The 20,550-nt window shown below is 41.9% G+C and overlaps 2 protein-coding genes and 2 long non-coding RNA genes across 7 annotated transcripts in view; 3 read left to right on the top strand and 1 right to left on the bottom strand.

The window, feature by feature from the left end:
• The window catches only part of LOC147795930 (uncharacterized), a 4,665-nt gene extending 486 nt beyond the window's left edge, over window positions 1–4,179 (top strand). Inside the window, exons 1-3 of one of the 3 annotated variants that reach the window (XR_015423552.1) lie at window positions 13–169; window positions 1,128–1,264; window positions 2,291–4,179. This is a non-coding gene — a long non-coding RNA (uncharacterized LOC147795930). Of the gene's footprint in view, window positions 1–12; window positions 170–952; window positions 1,265–2,290 lie in introns of those variants that run through there. The other 2 variants (XR_015423553.1, XR_015423551.1) reach the window with 2 other exon arrangements.
• Window positions 1–12,630, bottom strand: part of LOC147795929 (uncharacterized) — a 24,591-nt gene extending 11,961 nt beyond the window's left edge. The window contains exon 1 of the long non-coding RNA XR_015423466.1: window positions 12,503–12,630. This is a non-coding gene — a long non-coding RNA (uncharacterized LOC147795929). The remainder of the gene's footprint in view (window positions 1–12,502) is intronic.
• LOC110975047 (uncharacterized) lies at window positions 8,540–12,083 on the top strand. Its single transcript, XM_087130452.1, has 3 exons — window positions 8,540–9,323; window positions 9,653–10,003; window positions 10,930–12,083. The coding sequence occupies exons 1-3, from the start codon at window positions 9,140–9,142 to the stop codon at window positions 11,046–11,048; spliced, it is 654 nt and encodes a 217-aa protein (XP_086986578.1). The 5' UTR covers window positions 8,540–9,139; the 3' UTR covers window positions 11,049–12,083.
• On the top strand, window positions 12,535–20,550 carry LOC110974981 (uncharacterized). 2 transcript variants are annotated; one of them, XM_087130448.1, is made up of 9 exons: window positions 12,535–12,692; window positions 14,493–14,819; window positions 15,211–15,543; window positions 15,919–16,269; window positions 16,694–16,783; window positions 17,056–17,238; window positions 18,566–18,628; window positions 18,916–19,047; window positions 19,539–20,550. In XM_087130448.1, the coding sequence occupies exons 1-8, from the start codon at window positions 12,683–12,685 to the stop codon at window positions 19,044–19,046; spliced, it is 1,488 nt and encodes a 495-aa protein (XP_086986574.1). In that variant the 5' UTR covers window positions 12,535–12,682; the 3' UTR covers window position 19,047; window positions 19,539–20,550. The 2 variants fall into 2 exon arrangements, with proteins under 2 accessions (XP_086986574.1, XP_086986572.1); XM_087130446.1 differs by lacking the exon at window positions 12,535–12,692 and adding an exon at window positions 13,244–13,698.

Genomic DNA, 20,550 nt, shown 5'->3' with positions numbered 1-20,550 from the left:
CAAAATGGCGGGTTCCATGGGGGCTTGGCGGTGGAGATTTAAAAATGGTTTCTGCTGTTTACATTCATCTTAACTAGGGTTTGGAGACAAGAAGAGGTTCTGGTAGACAGTTTTTTGATCTGTTACAAACTCAGCGGTGTTTTTTTTTATTGACAACAGTACTTCACAGGTATAAAGAGTTTACAATATGCAGTGTCTATGTACAGTTTGTACCAGTGCCGTGTAACACATACTGAAAGCAGACTTTAAACTTTTCAAACTTATCCTTCAAACTTTTTAACCAGTCAAACTCTACGGCATGGGCTTTCATTTCTTTGATCCGTTCAAAATGGATGAAGACGATATTGAAATGTGGTGTGAGAAGATAAAGAATAAAATCTCTAAAAAGAGCATATTTGAGCCAGCAACAGGCTGCAGGGAGTGGATTGGCAGCACTAAAGGGAAAAAGGGGAAAGGTGGAAATTATGGAAGGATGAATGTCCACCTTCCACTGACAGGATCAAATGCACGCATGAGGATGAGTGTGCACAGACTGGCTTACATCGTACATACCAAGAATTTAACATTATCTCGGGGGTACGATGTGAGCCATATTTGCCACAATTCTTTGTGTGTGAATTGGGACCACCTGTCCCTGGAGTCCCGTGCAACTAATAATGCACGGAAAACCTGTAAGAGGAAAGGGGCATGCATGGGGCATGACAACTATCCGCCCTGCATGTTGGAGCATGGTTGAAGTAACTGATGTAAGTTGCTCCCTGGACTAATCCAGAAAAGGGCAAGCCCCGATCCCTAGCACTTTCAACCCTAGTTGACCGTAACCCTAATGCTTTCAACCCCTAGCGTGATGTAACCCTAACACTGTCAAACTTAAAAGTTGGCAGACTCTGTTCACTTTACACATTCATTGTACAGTAACTGTGCTCTGAGTAGACATTTCGGACATTTTTCATTTTCTTTGCGTTTGGATTCGTCGTTTGGCCCGGGATTCAATTGTCCTGGATTGTACAGGGCCTGTGCAGTAAAGTAAGCATTGTATCTCTCCCCTCGACATTGTGCCCTGCGCTTCTGATATCCTTTTGACTTGGCACGCTTTCTGTGATATTTTTGCTTTCTGTCCATTTCAGCGAGAGCATGTGCTGCTGGGGAGCCAATGCTTATTGGACATCCAGCTGCTTTGCATTTCTTTATGATGGAGTTTGCATGCCTGTTATTAACAAGGTGCACTGAGCTGTGATCTCTGGCTGCAGCGTTCCTTGAAAAGGTGAGAGTACCTTTAGGATTGGTCATTCCAAAAGCATGATTCATGGCTTCACTCTTTTGGGTACTCATACCGTACCTTGTTTTTTGTAAAGCCTCGTACCCGATTCGTTTTTCCACAAGTTTCTTGAGAAGGAACTCGTCGGCATTGGACAGCTTAAGCTTTCCCCTTACATAGCGTGGCATGTAAGGGAATTTATAATTGCCTTTACAAATTTGTGAACCTTTTCGGCACAGACTATGATTCCCCGCATAGCATTTTGGGATAGCGTTTGAAACCTTAGCTGCAAACTTTTTCATTTTCTCAACATTTCCATTACATTTTTGGAGGATTGCACTGGCTTCAGCTTGTGCCCGATGACTTACATCATCACCAAAACGATTTTTCAGTTGTTGTCTTTGTCTCTCAGTTCTATATGCACATTGGGGGAACATAGTTGTACTGAAATTGGCATTACTGACAGCAGAACATAAAGACCTATTCAAATGAGGACAGTCCAGTTGCTCCACAGGGTCTGTGTCAGTTCTGGTCCTCGTGGGATTTTAAACCAGCTGCCAAATGCCCGTCTGCATCGGTGGTCACGCTGCTCACTAACAGGGACTCCTCACTTTGTAGCATTTTCGCAGCACATCTCAGTCCCCCTTCCTTCTCGTCTCCCATGTTAAATTCAGGTCGGCGTGTAGCTGTGCATCCAAAGTGTCCGGGGCACTTTGTTTTCTTCCCCTTTGCTCGCTGCATATCTCGACTCTTGCAGAGTTTGCTTTCGTGATGATACATGATCACGTACTTCGAGGAGGTGACATTTTCACAGACCGTGTCTCTGGTTTGTGTTGCTGGTACAAAGAGAGTTTGTTTCCGGGCATTTCTCAGTGGGTTGTTATACTGTCTGTCCATCTCAACAGCAACTGGACTCTCCCTCTCGAATCCCTGTAGCTCGTGGATGTCTTTCACAGTTCTCCTCTTTGCAGCCATGTCTTGCAGGTTCTCCTGAGTTATAATTTCACCGCATTTGTCTGCAATCTTTTGCAGTCCCCTACCTGAAGGAACAGTCGTGTCCATAGCTGCCAGGAGCCTTCTTGCACCTGCTGCTGCGATGCCGGTATTGTAGAGTCCAACCTGGAATGCCATGTTTGGAGTAGCAGTGCGTCGCCCAGGCCCCTTTTGAGGTATGTCGGTGTACAGTTTTTGTCTCTGTGTCATGAAGCCGCACTTTTTGCAGTGCATCACTTCCGAAACAGCCAAGCCTCTGCATTCTTCTGCCTCTGGCATGAGTTCTGGTTGGCTGTCACACCCGGGATGCAGTCTTTGGTGATCAAGTGTAGCCTGTGCACCCAACTGCAGTGCTGAGCGTAAACGCACAAAGCGATATCCTCCCGATTGATTTGTTCCATCCCTGGACTGGAGCTGGTCGAGTGCAGTAATTTCTGCAGTTTTCGGTCGGAGCAACATCACATTTCTACACTTGGCCTCTGCTGTTGGTAGCGCCTGGCAGAAAAACCCTCTTTCGTCTCTGCAAACAGCTAGCTCAAGCTGCTCAAACGTTGGTCGAACATACCGAGGCCTATCTGTCTCAGTTGCATCCTCACTGGCACAATGCAAAGTTTTGGGTGTCAATTCATGCTTCTGTTTGAACCAAGTTCTTTTCTTCTTAAAAATTCCCCGTCTAACTCGACCCATAGTGTCAGAGACAATATTAAACGTTGGCTCAGTGCTTTTCTTTGGGTCACTCGGAATGATTTTGTCTTGAAATGACTGATGTCATGCTTTTATTAATTTTGCTCCATAGTGATAGGGTGTTTTGTTTAAATTGGTTTCCAAGTGGCCAAGAGTGAACTGAGTTTCCAAGTGAAGGTCACCTAATACGTCACAAGTGTTTCTGTGTGTGTCTCCTTATAAGTATGCCACTTGGACAGGCTGTTGTTCCCCTGGGGGCAATAGCCTGATTGTTTCTGTGTGTTGCCAGGGTCACATTTCAATAAGTGGATTCCTGCCCATTAATTGTTTTAAATATGTGCTATTCTGATCAGCTTGCAACTTTTATGAGGAACAATCTGAATGATTTCTCATCAAAATGCTCCCATTTCCCATTTCAAATCAGTCCTTTCTAAACATTATGAAGGCAAGCCCAGGGGCTCTTTTCTCACTTAGTAATTAATTCAAAATAATTTCAAATGCAGATGGTAGCAGTGCTTGTGCTAATGGGGGGGGGGGCAGGGAAGGCCTTTTAATCACAACTGTAATTGACTAATGAGACCTTTTTTTCAACACTTCTTTCAAATTGAGATTGGATTAACCTCCCCCCCACCCCACCCCCCATTTTTAATGAGCAAAACGTCCCACTTAATTAAACTATAGAGACACCTTCTAAAAATAACATGTGCAGTGGCCAAATAACCTTCCAAACCCAAGAAATCACAGACATTTGCCAAAAAATGCAACTACAAGTTGCTACATCATTAGAACAGAACATTGCTGCTTGTGTGCAGTGCAGTGAGAGAAGGCAGCCTTTGCTGGCATAGACTGTGTAGATTGCTGTAGGCTGACCTTGAACATTTTGGCCCATAAATGGACATTGGATCATTTTTTGGAAAATTGGGCCCCATATGTGTAGACTTTGGTTCATCCTTCACCATTTAGTGCAGTTTTTCTGTGAGGCAATGAAATTTGGGTGTATATAAAGGGTGCACTGCCCAATTCAAGGGAAATTCTTGGGCAGGCCGAGGCGCTCAAAAAGTACCCCTACAGTTTATTTGGAAAAGAGGAGATTGTGTGGCTCAAGAATTTGTGGGATTGTAAAAGAATGGCCCAGAATGAACTCCCTAGATTCAAGGGCTCCCATCCCAGGGCGAAGCATAGAAAAATGCCACTGAAAAATTGTCCCAAGAGCCTGAAAAGGTGGAGGGATGTCATTTGAAAAATGGCCGCTGACAGACTTGGGAACGTTCACTTTTTGGAAGGTGAGTTTGTTTTGAGTGGATAATTAAAAATTTCATTGGTTAACCTACTAAAAATTGAAAATCAATTGAGAGCTGAATGACCCCAGAACACTTTGTTTTTTGTTTGAGAGGCCTGAGGGACTTCGGTCGCCCGCACCGGGGCTGCAAACGTGGTCGATTTTACATTGTCTTCAATGGGGCTTCAATTAGTTCAGTGCACCCCTATGTCACAATCATGCGCGAAAACACAAGGCTGCACGCACAGAGCACATGCTACACGTAGTGCAATACAGAACATACACCATTCAAAACGTTGATATTTTATGAGATACATGTATCTTCAGTTGCTACAGAGAGTGTACAGTCGATCGCTGATAGCCGATTGGTATGGTGTTCCATATGTGCCATCTGGTCGCATTTTTCGACGGGCGTCGCATTTTTCGACGGTAAATTTTAACTTTGACCTCCACACAGCCCATTTGAAGCAAGATATTTGACAGAGAGAACCCCCGCCTTTGTGTTGGTCACTGTTTGATCGGAATCTCAGGAATTCTTTACAGACTTCTGGGGGGGGGGGGATGTCCCATATCTTGCCTGGTATAACACAGCCCGTAGCCTACATGCTGTAGCCTCCGACCTGAGTAGAAATGTATACGTTGCTACAACCACAACATGATTTCAGCGAGGTGAACTTCCACGAATAATTGGGTTCATTAAAGGGCTGTTAATTTATTTACATACAGTTAATAGACGCATACATGCTAATTTAGCCGTTTCCATAATCATTAAAACTATGTACGCATACCCTTAGCATCCAAGTCAACAACGTCAGGTCCGGCTGGACCAAGGTTGACCATTGATGATTAATGGCTTATTCACATTGAAAGGAGACGCCGGTTGAAAAACGCGACGCCGGTTGAAAAATACGACACCCATCGAAAAATGCGACGCCGGTTTAATGCGACGCCGGCTGGAAAATGCGACGCCGGTTAAAAAATACGACGCCGGCTGAAAAATGCGACCTGATGGCACATTTGGAACCGTTGGAATTAAACTGCCCGCACGGTGTCAAGTATATGCGTCCGTGCTTCAACCGCGGAACTGTAAAACAGTTAAAATGTTGTGCTTCGTCTTCTCATTAGCCTATTCTCATCTCACCGAAGAGACTCATCATGGAAGGTGCCAGATTGAGATTACTGGGAATATTCGTTAGCCTACTGGTCCTCTCACATGGAAGACATACTGGTGAGTATTTTTTGTTGTTGTCGAAGCTAGACTGTATCCTATCCTCAACAGTGTTTGTTTGTGCCTAGACGCATCAATGATAACTTTTGACTGTGGGCTGTATTATTATGGTGAGTAAGCTACGACGCGACGGCTAAGAGCGGGCTGAACCGAAAGTGTGCTTTATTGAGCAAGACAGGACAGATTGTTGCTCGTACTGTCGCTCTGTCATTATGAGCGTACGTGTAATTTTATAAACTGGGTACCATGGAAACATATACACCTTTTCACATTAACACTCGATATTCCAAAAAGGTCACGCCGACTTTTTTTATTTGGCTATCTTTTAAGTGTGGAGGCTCATTCACAAATTTAGCTGGTCATATGCAGCAAAGTATGAGACGGAGAGAACCCCCCCTGCTTTGTGTTGGTCATTGTCTCGCAGGAATCTGGGGAATTCCTTTCAGACATCTTGGGGGATGTGTTAAGTAACAATAGTCTGGAATGTGTATAGGGATTGGACATGTTGGGGGGTACCCCTCGGTCTCATTTCTTGCTGGGTATAGACACACAACCGAATGATGAACTCACGTAGCCGGCGCAGCCAGTGAGTGGGAATATTTTTCGTGTGCGGTATGTCGGAACTTTCCGACGTCGTATATGTAAGCCCACATTATTGTATCCCAATATAATCCCATTGCACGTTCCTTTACATTAGACTGTGGAAAGCAACTCCCCCTGATCAGGCTTATGACAGTTATAGTGTCTGACCTCCCACCATGCCCTTTGAACCTTTAATATTATTGATTTATTAGAAGTCAGTGGCTGCATGCATTGTCTGACATGCACTAGGGTTTATCCACTACGAACACAGGGCGAGGGTTGCCCCAGTTTTCTCTGTTTTCTGCGAATGACGCAATTTACTTTCAAAATTTGCATCTTGGCCTGAACAGAAAAAAGTCCTTTTTAACTTGTTACAGTCGAGTCCTGAAGACAAATGACACTGCGTTCGTTTTGGATGCTTCCATATTTATTTGAACAGATAAAATCAGAGAAAACATGTTTTCTTTGGAGGTGCACAATCCAGAAACATGCTGTGACCTTAAGGTCTGGACTATGGAGGACTAAAACAAGACAAAAAGATGTGAAGTTAAGTTGGCGCGAATACAAACATAGAGAACATCGAGAAAATGGGAAACATGCGGATGTGGCTAAGTGGTAGCACCAAGAGTCTACTGGTCAGCGTTCAATTAAAGAAATCAGTAGCGGTTCTAGGAGGGGGGGGGGCTTTTGGCATATGTCCCAGAGTTACAGACAGGTATACAAATAATACAGATGACGTATTTTTTATTTAATTGTTATCTCCATTTTAAAAATGTTTATTATTAAATTTTTTGAGGGGGGGGGGTCTGAGTGGCAAAGATCCCTGGATCTGCATCATGGACTCTCGCACAATGACAATATTTGTGTTTGTTTTTGCTGCTGTTCACGCCAGTATATATGAAGCGAGATATGGGACGGAGAGCACCACCCACCTTTGTGTTGGTCATTGTTTGATCGGAATCTCAGAAATTCTTTGCAGACTTCTGGGGGGGAGTGTTAGGTAACAATAGTCTAGAGTGTGTATAGGGATTGGACAGGTAAGGGGGGTACCTTCCGTCCCATATCTTGCCTGGTATACGCCAGTGCATCGCACGTTTAAAGCACACAGATAGAGTGCCTAGTCTTTATGAGGTAACCTTCAACATTTTAACGGGTGGGGAGAAACACCTACTGTCGGTCGATTGTCTTTTTCACTGTCTGCGTGGGAATTACATTGCTTACGTTGGAGTTAAGTCAATAAACAAGACAAATTATCTAGGACCGACACTACTTCAATCTATCAATCTATGCTAATTTACTGTGTGTGGTTTCGGTCCCTGTAGATGCTAAAGAAGCACTGTATACTGATACAGACAACGCCTATCTACAGACACGCTTTACGCAAGATGTAAGGTGTCCTGTGAGATTACAAGACAACGAGCGAATTGGTCTTGTAGCCTGGCGGAAAATCGATGATTCGCTCTCTTTCACGATCGCCCGGTATGCCATCCCTACACTGGGTACAAATTTTACCATTAACGAATCTCACTATGGATTAACAGCAACCCACAGTCTAGTCATTAAGGAAGCTAAAATGACTGACAGTGGGATCTACAACTGCGAGGTAAAACAACACACAGGACATCTCAGCAACTCACCCAACAACCCAGCGGAAATTAACTTAACCGTCTTGAGTGAGTTTGTTTTTTTGTGCTTAAAAACCCTCAGAAAAGCCATTGTAAAACGTACCAATTTCCCATTTTTTTAAATAGCTTTTTCAGTTTTTGGTCAATTAAGCTGATTTCTTTTTAATCCTCACTCTGACTGCAGAACCCCTTTTGCGTTGCTATAAACAGCTGGTGAGTACGGAGCCTTGACAGACAGGGCACTCCACTCCAGCCCATACAGCCATGGGAAACCTTGGTCCTGACCCAACCGGTGTAAACGAGCTCACTCTGTCTGTTTTTGTGCTGCCTCCTAGCAGTTATAAATAGAAACAATTCCAGCCCTTTTTGCCCCTGGCGTCTTTGTTGAAGGGCTATTCTATGGGAGGTAAATCATATCTGGGGCTTGACAGGAGGGGGTTATGTGGGCCAAGTACCAGCCCCCCCTTTCCAAAATATAACATAAATGTCATGTGTTTCCTGGAACTCAAATAATCCATTTACAGGGATTAAAGGTGCTGTAGGCCTCTCCCAAGGCGGCTGTTTACTTTCTAACCGAGTGGATGTAGAATCCATCCATGTGGGTTACACCCGTTTTTCCAAAAATTATTTTCTCTCAGAGTTAATGATGTTTTGTTTTCTTGATTTGTGTGGGCGGTTTCAATATTGGCTTAACTGCTCACCAAAACGGGGGATAAGTAGACTTAATTTCATGCAACGAAGCACGATGGTTAAAGCTTGCTTAAGACCAGCGGTTGTTAAAAGATTCCGAAAAAGGAATTTGCAAAACAATATCTTAACAAAACTTTAACAAAAATGTGTAAGAGGACCAAGATACCGACTAGTTTCCAAACACACAGTTACAATTTCCATACAGATTTTAATACCGTGATTGCATAATTTACTTGTACCAACATTGCGTTCATTGAAAGTCCTTGCAAACAAATCGGATGTGCTTGGAACCTACAACCTAAAGATGCATGTCTAATTAGGCATTTGTGCGAAATATATATTTCGTAGACAAGTCTCAACTCTAAAATTACGTCAATGTAAAGGTCTTTTCAATAGAATAATTCATTGTGATTTTTAAAGATTTTGTTCTGCCGTGTTAGCAATGCATAGTTGTCCAATACATAACCGAACAATTTTTCAAATCTTTAGATTTTAGAATCATTTTAACTTGGCCTGTTTTCTATGCTGCATCAGATCATATTCGTGATTACAAATGTCCTTAGGGCACTGTTTACACAGGTAAACCGCTTCACTTATGAAAACAGGACAAAATTTGGTCTTTTGCGATTACTTTTGTTCCAGATACGACATTCCCTGGAAACCTGGACCCGCAGAATATTACGGGCTTTAATCTTCAGCGAGGACAGAAACAGGAATTCCAGTGTCCGCTTTCATCCTCCGATCGGTCCAGAAATACCACTGTTTACTGGTGCGAGGACGTCGATGGAGAGACGAGAATCATGGGTGTCAAGTTTTCTGACGGGAAAGTGTTGGTAAATAAAAACTACCAAGGGGGCTACAACGTTACCGAGCGTGGTACTCTGGTTGTGAAGGAGTTAGATGGCTCACGCCGCCGATTCTTATGTTTGAAGTCTTTGCAAGAGCCCGGTATCGCAGCAGGACTGATTGAAGTCAATGTCACGGGTAAATTGAGCATTAATATTGTTTCTATACATCCAATCAATGTGTATATCAAAGGGCATGATTAATTTCTTTACTTTTCCTTTTTTTATGCTCCTTGCATATTAGCCCTGTAAGGACCTACATGTACATGTATATGGGTTTTTAATGTGGAATTGTGGATTTTCTGCCATCAGTCTCGGGATTACTAACTTTAATTGGGCTATACATAATTACATGTATTCAGAGAATTTTTTTGAAGCAAGGTCCTACAAGTCATAAATACAAAACATATAGTCACAACCACGAATTCGTTGTGAACACGATTTTTGCTTTGCACTCTTTTTTTACAGTTACCGCAAAGCAAGCGTTCCCAGCCATTTCGGGCTGTGATCCAAACGAAGCTGCATGCTCCGTAACAGTCGACAAGAATAGCAAGTCCAGTAATTGGGTCTGTTCCGTGTTTAACGTGTATCCTACCCTACACTTGTCCTGGTCCATTCCCGTCTGTGACGCCCAACAGAGATATCCAAGCTTCACAATATCAAACATATCTGAAGTCTTCGACCCAGCCGCTCAGACTTTCAACCAGTCTATCGAGCTACTGATCTATGGGAACGCAACGTTCAACTGCACGACTAAGTGTACAGCGTCGGGACTGGCCATCGCTAATTCACACATCCAGAAATCCCTCTACTTCACCAGTAAGAAATTATCGTTTTTTTGGCGGGAGGAAGGGTAGGAATCTGATCTCTGATAATGCCGGTACATGTTATGGAGTTTAAAATTACACTGAGAAAGAAGGTCTGCAGCTTTGTCAAATGCTATCACTCTGTTTCAGCGTAAGTAAAAATAAATTCGTGTAGGCCCTACATTTTACATCGTCTTCGGTTTCCTATAGTACTGATTTTACTAGCATACAGACGGGCACATGATTACCTGGACGCGATTCAATTGAGCGCGCAGACAACGGCTGCATTAAACAACCAAGAACATTGTTTAATTATATATAACAGGTTTTGCCCTTACCCAACGTATATTAATAAGCACTGTATGCTCAGTTTTTGTCCGAGAGCTTGCGAAAAAAAAACCTCACAAGCTTACTCGGGTGGGACTCGCACCCACGACCTCCTGCTTACTAATGCAGATGTCTTAACCACTCGACCACCGAGCTTGCCGGGGTCGGCTGGCCAGTCCGAATCAAATGAAGCAGCGGGTACCGCGAACTAGTTTTTTTTTTCAAGATGTATTTTTGCGTTGGGGAGATGTTAATTATATATAACAGGTTTTGCCCTTACCCAACGTATATTAATAAGCACTGTATGCTCAGTGCTTGTCCGAGAGCTTGCGAAAAAAACCTCACAAGCTTACTCGGGTGGGACTCGAACCCACGACCTCCTGCTTACTAGTGCAAATGTCTTAACCAGTCGTCAAATGCTTAATTTGACTCGGACCGGCCAGCCGACCCCGGCAAGCTTGGTGGTCGAGTGGTTAAGACATAAGGGCAAAACCTGTTATATATAATTAACATTTCCCCAACGTAAAAATACATCTTGAAAAACATTGTTTAAGTCATGAAATGCACTTCATTCAACAAATGAACCTAACATTTTTTTCGTTTATTTTCTAGGTGTTGGTGCAGCAAATTCTGCCCAAGGCGTTGGACCAGCAGTACCGCTAGTACTGTGCTGTGTTTGCTTAATCTCCCTTTTGACCTACCCTCTCTGGAGCATGCTTTCACTGGGTTGATCCCAGAGATCTTGGAGATGGACAGTTACACTTATTTTCCATACAGTCCAGCACATAAAGAAAGTGCTCTTAATACAAGGTCATATTTACAACATGAACAATTTTAAGTCCCAATTCCTTGTATTTCTAATTTCCCATCATTGACAACAGAAAGTAGTATAATAAGATACATGTGTAATTTATAAAATCCTAGAAACCGTGTTAAGACAGTTCCCTTTATGATTCTTGTGGCTTATGGAAAGTAATAGACAGTGTACAAGTATATCAGACCTACCAACAGCGTATAGCTGGCAGTACATAGAGCACTGCTACACTTTAGGTGTGAGGAACCCAAGGATTGCTGTAAAAATACAAGAATATTCATGAATATATACGCAGATAAGTAGATGGCATTTTGAACCACCTGTTACAAAGTTTATAATCACAAATTTGCTCAATCGGAAGCCTCTACTTCCCATGGATTCAAGTTCTCTTCATTTAATCTCATGGTTCTTCGTATTATTTCTTATGTACAGTAATAAGTTGCAAAGGCCTTAAATATCTTTCCCAAAAATACATGCACATTTACAGAACAAAATTTCCCCCCAAATGGACCTTAATGTAATGACCTTAATAGTGACCTCTGTTCAGGTCACTATTGTCAGATGCTGGCGCGCACATGTATGGCTCTGTAGATATGCAAATGCACTACTAAATACAAGAAAGTCACAGAGTGCACCACACAGTATTGTTGATAGCTATTTTCACCAGGTGTGTAAAGTGAAGGCTGAAGAGAGAGCGCTGTACAACACAAGTTTGCATTTGTAATTGTGTTAAATAGTGGAAGTCTGTTCTTGAGGTGCCGGGTACACGTATAAAAAGAAGAATTCTGTAGTCTGAAAGTGAATAAGGAGTGTTGAAAAAGTAGAGGGACCAGGTGACTAGGATAGTAGGTAGGCCAACAGAACTGTTAGAAGGCTACAAGCTTTTACTAGTTTACACAGGTTATTTAGTTTTGGGGTATCATAACATCATCTTTTATGCCTCATTCTATGTTCTTTATAAAACATTTACTAGAATTACCTTTTCTTTTTGTTTGTAAATTAAACTCACTTAGGCTATTGAAGACTGTGGAAACAACTATTAATGTCATCTTTTACTATTAAATACTGCTGCACTCAAAAACTGACTCTTAGAGTTTCATGAACACGAATTACACTGTAGGTCAATTTCTCAGCCCATCATGCCTATCAGACATCAAATCGCTTCTCTTGAAAACCCAATGTATAGAACTGTTGACTACGGTTCCAGGCCTGTGCCTATGTACAAGATGTAGGCCTCCCTCAAGTTTGCATGAACTTTATATGCTCTCAGTCATACAGATGTATACACGAATACATGAAGTACATGTACATGTACTTTGATCGTGTTTTGACACGAAAGGTCCCTGCATCCTGACAATAACCCCTGCGTACCTGACATTGAATCTCACTGGTAAAGCTTCCCAAAACTGCACGAACATTGTGACCAAAATGAAGAGATGCACAGCCGCAACACGCACGTCGTACATTCCTGCAACAGTAGTAGGAACCTACTACAACACATCCTGCGCACAGCCACCATGATGCTTTCCCGGGTCGAGAGGATATCACGTGATGTTTAACGGTTGGTTTTATTCTTTTCCCTCCACGAAAATTCTAGCATCCATTGAATCTTTTCCTACTTCCGTGACAGAATGGACACAACTCGATCTTGTTTTACAGACTAATTGATTTTTTTTTAAAACAGAGTGACGAATTAACCCGAAGAATGGCAGAATTGGAGCAATATAAAAGTACACAGTGATTCATGTAAATCTAGAGAAGCGGTGTTTTACTTCAAGGAAGTCCCAGTTTATAAATGTAGAAACGGGAAAACCTAGGTGATCCCTGGGCTTTGTTAAAGGAGAATGGTGACATGATTATCGCAATTGTTGGACCAAAATTGCCGATAACTGCGCACCATGCGCCACTGCAAACAACACTCGCACTTTGCACACTCGGGTGCAGGCCAGTAAATAAACTGCCTCAGTCAAAACCGACAAATACATGAACTTAAATAAATCAGGAAAAATACGAGTTTCTCAGACGTTCGACACACAAATCAGATTAAAGCTTATTTTTTCGTTTTTTAAATTTTCTTTTAAATTTCTATTCGTTAACCGATGAGTTTTGAAGATATTTCGTTTCCACAGAAGGTCACCTCTTGAAAGCAGTCGTGAAGCCCCTCTCCATTTTGTGCCTACATCCTCAAAAAATAGACCCTTTTCAGGCACCAAAATCTTCCAGATGTCATTCAGATACAAGCTGACAATCGGTTTGGTTGCCTAAATCTGTTTTTTTTTCTTCTGAGGTTCATGGGCCATAAATGTTGCATTTGGTAGAGAATATGAGTGCATACAAAATGTGGCCTGCATCCACACAATTTTGGGCAATCGGAAAAATAGCGCCCTCAATAGTTCAGTTTTGTTACAAATAAAATGGTGGCAAATTCAAATTGTTTTGAACAGAAATGTATAATTTGAGAATTTTGACGGTGGTAATGTTGAGTTCACTCACATGCAGTGTTTCAACGCAGGTCTTAGAAGATGCCGATATCCTTTCAGTTGGTAACAGTAGATTGAAAAGAAAATGTAAGTATAAAATTGAAACCGAGTTTAAAATAGGGCTTAACCGTTATCGCTGGGTTTTTCAGATTCATTAGTTCATATTGTTGTGTGAGTTAAGATTATTTTTTTGTTCGTTCTTTGCAACTTATGCCTTCGTTTTTAAAACAAGTCTGCAAAATCTGAAGTTATCCCGTGTCCCACGTAAATGCTATGGCCTGCCTTCAATTTTAAATAGAATTTACCAGGCCTAGGCCTATAGGCTTGGAATAGTTTTAAAAACATGCAGGCCTATGAGTTTGAAATTAGACACTGAGTGGCATTCAGCTATTTATGCCAAAAGATGGTAATGCGCGAAGTGATATACATGCCTTGGGTTGGGTATAATGCTGGAAGAAAGAGACCTCAGCGTCACCTCTCAAAAATGTAAGGTGGAAATATCGGTATTAAAATAGTGGGCAAGGCATCCTGAGGATATCACACCAACTGTATTAGGTTTTCGCCAACCGACATGGCTTAATTGCCAATGTTTAAATAAGCAACACAACATCTATACCATTTCTGACCATGCATCTTCTACGAAATTTGAAATCTGATGTAAAATTTTAAGTGAAATTTACCCAGCAGTGCGGGAAATGGCTAGCAGTGACCAGTCCCAGATCTTCATGGTCCTGGTCCCCGTCGCCATAATAGGATCCGGCCTTCGGAAACGTCAGGTACAGTGCAACAACCCCCCCCCCTTGTTCATACTGACAGCGATGGAAGAAATGTTTTATAGATTTATGAATCAGAAGTTGTATTTCTGTTGACTGTGATTGTAGCCCGCAGTACCGAATCACCAACTTACGTATCCTCCCATGAAGTCATAGTCCACCGGGGACAGAGGCAACACATCCGCTGCCCGAGCCTCAGGCAAGGGGAAGAAATAAGCCTCATCTTTTGGTTCAGAGGGGGACAACTCCTCGCCCGCTACGCCCATCCAGACGTTGGCAGCAACTTTGTTGAGAGTGATCAGTACGGAATGTCTGATTCCCACGAGCTGATCATCAACAATGTTGACACATCTGACCAGGGTGATTATGCCTGCAGTGTCGTACCCAGCGCTACTGGATTACAGAGAAAAAAGACCATCTCTGTCACCGTCCAAAGTGAGTAAGACCACAGGCCACAATGTCAAAACCAAGTACCAAATTTTGGAATCTGTAATTGTGGCCCGTGAAGGTCAGCAACATTACTTAAATCCCTCCTTTGTAAAGATGCATTCTAAACACAGTTGTCATACCAGTCAAAATCAGTCAAGTGACAGATGATATGTCTATGTTTATAGAGGGAGACGTGGATGGAATTTTTGACTCGCTGTGACTGTTACAGCAAAAGGAGGTTTCAACTCGATATCTTTATTTTGTGGTTTGACTGCAATGTTTGTTCTACATGTTGTAACCTCATTTGATATCACCCCATCGTCTTTACTGATCCTCACAGCTCATAAATTTGTATCCATTGTACAAATGTCATTGTTAATATTCTTTCAATATATAGCTGACGTCCCAGATTACAGAGAAGCTGTTTACCCCAGGAACAATGAGGCCTATGTATTCCGGAACCAGACTCATCACATAAAATGCCCCAGCTACCGACAGGAGGAAGCGGTGAGCTTGATCTTCTGGTTCAAAGGTGACCGTCTGGTTGCTCGCTTTGCCAACCCAGAAGTCGGTACCAACTTCATTTCGAGTCGTAATTTCTGGATGTCAAGCTCTCACGGCTTGGTCATTAAGCAGGTCAAGCCGGCTGATGGAGGGAACTACGCGTGCAGCGTGGTACCAAGCGCCACGGGGCTACAAAGGAAAAGATCGCTCAAAGTGACTGTCTTAGGTAAGGGATACATAGGTAACTGGAAATCTTTCAAAATCACGCCGTTGACCCTCATTTTCTGACAAACCACAAACTTCTGTGAGGTCCAAGTTTAATTTTGGGCAAGTTTCACTCATCAGTTCACATGCACTACGCCAAACGGATTCTACATCCAAGATCTTCTCCCTACCCAACATCTCTGTTTCATCAGAGTGGCTAATTTTGTCGTAGATTTTGTTTATCGGCAATCACACGAAAGAAACTGTCGGTCGGTTCTATCCCCCACCAAGCTAATCGAAATCAAATACAAACCGAATGGAAATAATAAACGGGGGGGGGGCTGTTACAGTTTTATCCTCCCTTCAATTTCAAATGGTCACATTTTCCCCCGTACAGACTCAGAATTTCCAGCCTGTGATGGTTCATGCGTGATAAATAAAACTACCATCGAACTCGAACGAGGACAAAAAGACGAAGTCCCATGTCCCATACAGCGCATGCATCGACAGGGTTCAACGATCTGCTGGTCCCTTGGTAACGGAGAAGCCAACGCTACCAGCATCATTGGTGTCAAGTTCTTCGACGGACAGACTGTAGTAAAGACAGAGTACCATGACAATTACAGAATCAACGAAGATGGCTCATTGGTTCTGCACTCATTAGACGCGCTACCCACTCGTTTCTGGTGTCATGTGTTCCTGGATCGGCCGGGTCTTTCTTCTGCACACTGTGACGTCAGTAAGATGGGTACATTCACGCTATCCTTTTGTTTTATAATGCTCTCGTGACTGTCCACTCTAAGAAATAATGATGTTCAAATTTGCACACTTATCACTGATACAACAGCAGCGCCAATTAAGGTGCAAATCTATCCCCAGTATATGATGTATGCTCCCCTGGGGGTGCACGTACGCCCAGGTAGAGGTGTACATACGCCTACGTAGAGGTGCACACCCAATTTGGGTGCAAGTTTGCACCATTTACTGTGGATGCTGTTGTATCAATAGGAATGAAAATATGAACCCCTCATTTCTTAGAGTGTTTGAAGTTGCATCCTGTCGCTCCCATGAAAAATGTACTGATCACCTTTAATTTACTTGACCAGGTTGCAAAATTAATCAACCACTGTCAAGTAAACTCGTCAAAACTATTCGTGTTTGTTCCTCATCAGGTTTCGGCTCTTCGAGAATCTATGAACCGACTACTCGGACCACCAGTCTCTATGACGAATTAGTGCTTCAAACATTTGACTTGGATCCAGGTGAGTTTTGTTTGACCCATGTACCGAACACGGAGGGAACAAGGGGACATGTCTTGAGCAAGAGGTCTCCTGATTACGCCGAGTGTCTCTTGGTTATGCCAATTAGTGACAGTTTCCTGTAAATGTGTGCTGTCCGCTTAACTTTGTCGAATGCGGTGCAATAACAGTAGGCTTCCAAACGAGAACAAGGTGATAAATAAGGATGAAAAACTGACTTAAGAACAACCAATGACAAAGTACTTAAAGTGACTGATATTTTCCTTCTTTATCAGGTGAAATATCTCCTGACTCAAGCTCACTGTCAGCAGCATCTACTTCAGATGGCAGTCAAACGTTGTATGTGATTCTAGCTGCTCCACTTGTCATGGTTCTAATATTTGTCATCTGCGTGCGACGCTGGGCAAAGAATTACGAAAATAAAAGTGCAGACGGCGGGGTCGCAACAACAAACCACGGTAAAAAATCAGAACCACTTATTAAAAATACAGCAGAGCTGTTGATGTCCCTGAAAGCGCCGAGGAACAATGAGTTTTATGTTCGAGGAGCTGTAAGCTCTCGGTCTCGGTTGAAGTTCGAGCCACTCCCTCCTCTTGATTTAACAGAAGCCTCAACCCTGTGTCATAAATGACTCCTTTTGTCAGTCCAATTTAAATCTGACAAGTAAATGATGCATCAACGTCATTGCAGATTTGGTTTCCACAGCGGTGCATTGACGGATTAAATCATATTTTGTTAACTGGTAGCAATCTGTTGTCATTGGGGATGACCTATTTTCAACACATCCCCTCAGAAGGCGTTTTTTAGGGCTCTGTAATGGGTCCCCTGGTGTTTACGTTATATGCATCACCGTTGGAGGATATACTCAGATTTATGCCATGTTTATTCTTGAGACTTGCTCATATGTTATTCCTAAACTTGAGGCTTGCCTGCCTGCCTGCCAGACATTAAGATGTGGTCTTCACAAAACGGTTGGAAGTTGAACGAGTGAACGAGAGAGCTTCTCCATCTGCCGTCAAAATTCAGAACGAAGACCACACCGCCACCGATCAGGGTGGGAAATACAGCTCTCAGTCCAGCATCACAAGCACGTGATTTAGGTGTCATCAATGATGATCATTTCACAATGAAGAATCCCATAAGCAATATTCGTCGGTCTTCATCATTCGGCCTTCAAAAGACAGGAAAAATCTGAAAATATTTAGACCGGTTCGACGAGAGGAAAATTAATCCATGCATTTGCAACAACCTGTATTGTTAAGTGCAATAGCCTTCTGTATGGGTTATCTCAGTCACAGCTGAAAAAATCCAACGTCCATAAAATGAAGCTACAAGAATCATCGCTGGTTCTAAATCATCCGATGCCATCTCTCCAGTTTTGTGCAGTTTGCATTGGTTGCCAGTGCAGTCTCAAACAGAGTTCAAGCTTTTGACTTTAACACAAAAATGCAAACATGGATCCGGACCAAGTTATCTTCAGGAGTTCATCAAGAAATATCATCTACTTAGGAAACTGCGTTCGTCTTCTCAAAATTCACTGACTCATTTTATCAAGCTCTCACAAAGACATATGGCCCGCGGGCATGCATTTCTGGAGTTGTGGAACAGTCTTCCAAAAAATATTAAATCATGCTCTACAGTTGAACAGTTAAAAATAAATTTAAAGACTTCACAGCTTCCATTGATAGCAGATCATAGAGAAATTTCATAATATGCGCATCATAAGAACCAATTGTTATTGTTTATTATTATTATAACTATATTTATTATTTTTCGTTCATGCAGATGAGGCAAACAGGCAACCCTGCAAGAAAATCCATATCGTGGAGAATTTACTCCCAGACCTGGGTAAGATCTTCTCACCTCAAGTATACAGTTCAAAAACGACAGTCAACAACTTATAATTGAAGACGTCAAAAAACAGATCACATAAATGATGTTGTCTCTCGGTTTCAGTGCAGTACATCTCCAGCTCCCCAATCCAGATTTTTTTTTCTTAATTTCAACCTCATTCTATTCACCCATCCTTCAAATCCCACTGATGGAAAAAAGTCACACTGTAGAAAGTTTTGTTTCAGCAGAGAATCCTGCTATAGCATGAACTAGCATGCAGAACGACTTTTTTCACATTACAGAAAGTGTACCCCAAGAATCCATGCACCGGTCTTCAATTAGTACCGAAGTGCCAAGTAGCATGCCGATGTTACAAGTTGAAAGTGTCACAGAAACCGAAGATGTATGTGTGGTCAATTGTCGTCATGGTTAAGGTAAAAAAAAATAAGAGGCGTTTTGATTCATGAATGCAAAGAGATAAATGTAATCATTATTCAGACGATTCTCTCCCATAAAACAACTGATACAGTGTTTTTGTCATTAACACGGGTACCTCAGTAAATAACCAGTCATACGCAAATAGGTTTGATGGAAAGTTGTCAAAATGTAGACACCATAGCTGCCTAACAATGTTTGTTTTGAGATCATATCGACTGTATGTTCCGTCGTTAACATCACATTTAGATTCAGTCTTCATTTTTGCGCACCTAAATGAAGTGCAAAGGAACTTGAGAGCGACCTTTTAAGTTGGGCACAAAGGAATGTCCTCATTTACACTTGATGTGCGTTATAATGTCTTTTCACCAGAAATTACGACTTGCACGAAGTTTCCAACAAAAGATAAGAAATTATTATTTTGTATTCGCCTCCAGAGGGCAAAAGTATACTGTTACACTTGTTACAATAACATTCTTTCTCTCTGCAGTAACTGCACACTGAAAGCTAATGCGACGAAACGCAGACGGGCTCGTTCAAGAAATCACTCGACACAAGTCGACTCTGCAAGAAGTAAGAACTATCCCAGAATTCCTTATCCTATTCTGCGCTAAACTCCAAAATGACTTGATTGCAACATTCATCGATGTTTTCGGCATTTGTGGCGTTGCACAACCTATCCAGTTATAGAGAGTTTCCAGGAATTTGTACTTAAATTCTGTCGCCCTCTCGGTGATTTGATGTTTAGTAAACATCTGCTACATTATTTTTACCATTGCGTCTACTGTACACAAGACTGTATATACAGAACACTTTCGTAGGATGATTTAGAATGTTGAGTTAATGTAGATCACAGAAAAAAGGTACTGTCATTTAGTTTACCACACACTTCAATGATGGTCTTTCTAAAAAAGTTTTAAAACATGTACATAGGACCTATTCGAATTTACTACACTGTTTGCTAAAGAGTAGCCTTCGATTAATCCTTCAATAGACAGAATGTTACAGCCATATCTCTCATTATGCAGAATAATTCCAATTATTATTCATAAAGCACTTGTGAGTGCCGAGGTTTGAATACTTGATTAAAATATTAAACAGCAGGTTTTGTTTCGAAACGCCGGTATGTCATTGATTTATTGAGTTGCAAAACTGTGTGAATAAGCAAAGTGTTTGAAAGAAGTTTAAAGGGTAGCTGCAATCAATGTTTTTGATTACAAACCTGTACTCCTGTGCCTCAGTAAACCTTATTTTCAACTTTAGTTTTACCATTTCAAAGGTTATTTTAATTCCCTTTTTGTTTTTACTAATGAGCATTTCCATATCATGAGCAAACTGTCATGCCATCTCAAGAAGAAGCATCAATGTTAAATTTAACTGGTTTGTACACAAAAAAGGCCTGCGTTTTAGTAGAATTTTCTGAAGCAAGTTTTCTCTTCTTCGCTGATTCATTGTTGTTTGTGTGCATAATAATAATAAACCATCAATCCCTCTCTCAGAAA

This window comes from Acanthaster planci, linkage group LG20, assembly GCF_054643075.1.
Source record: "Acanthaster planci isolate LZ-2023a linkage group LG20, COTS_SCS, whole genome shotgun sequence".
NCBI classification, from domain to species: Eukaryota; Metazoa; Echinodermata; class Asteroidea; order Valvatida; family Acanthasteridae; genus Acanthaster; species Acanthaster planci.
Note: the sequence above shows the minus strand (reverse complement) of the source record. Positions and strands in the feature narration are given on the sequence as shown.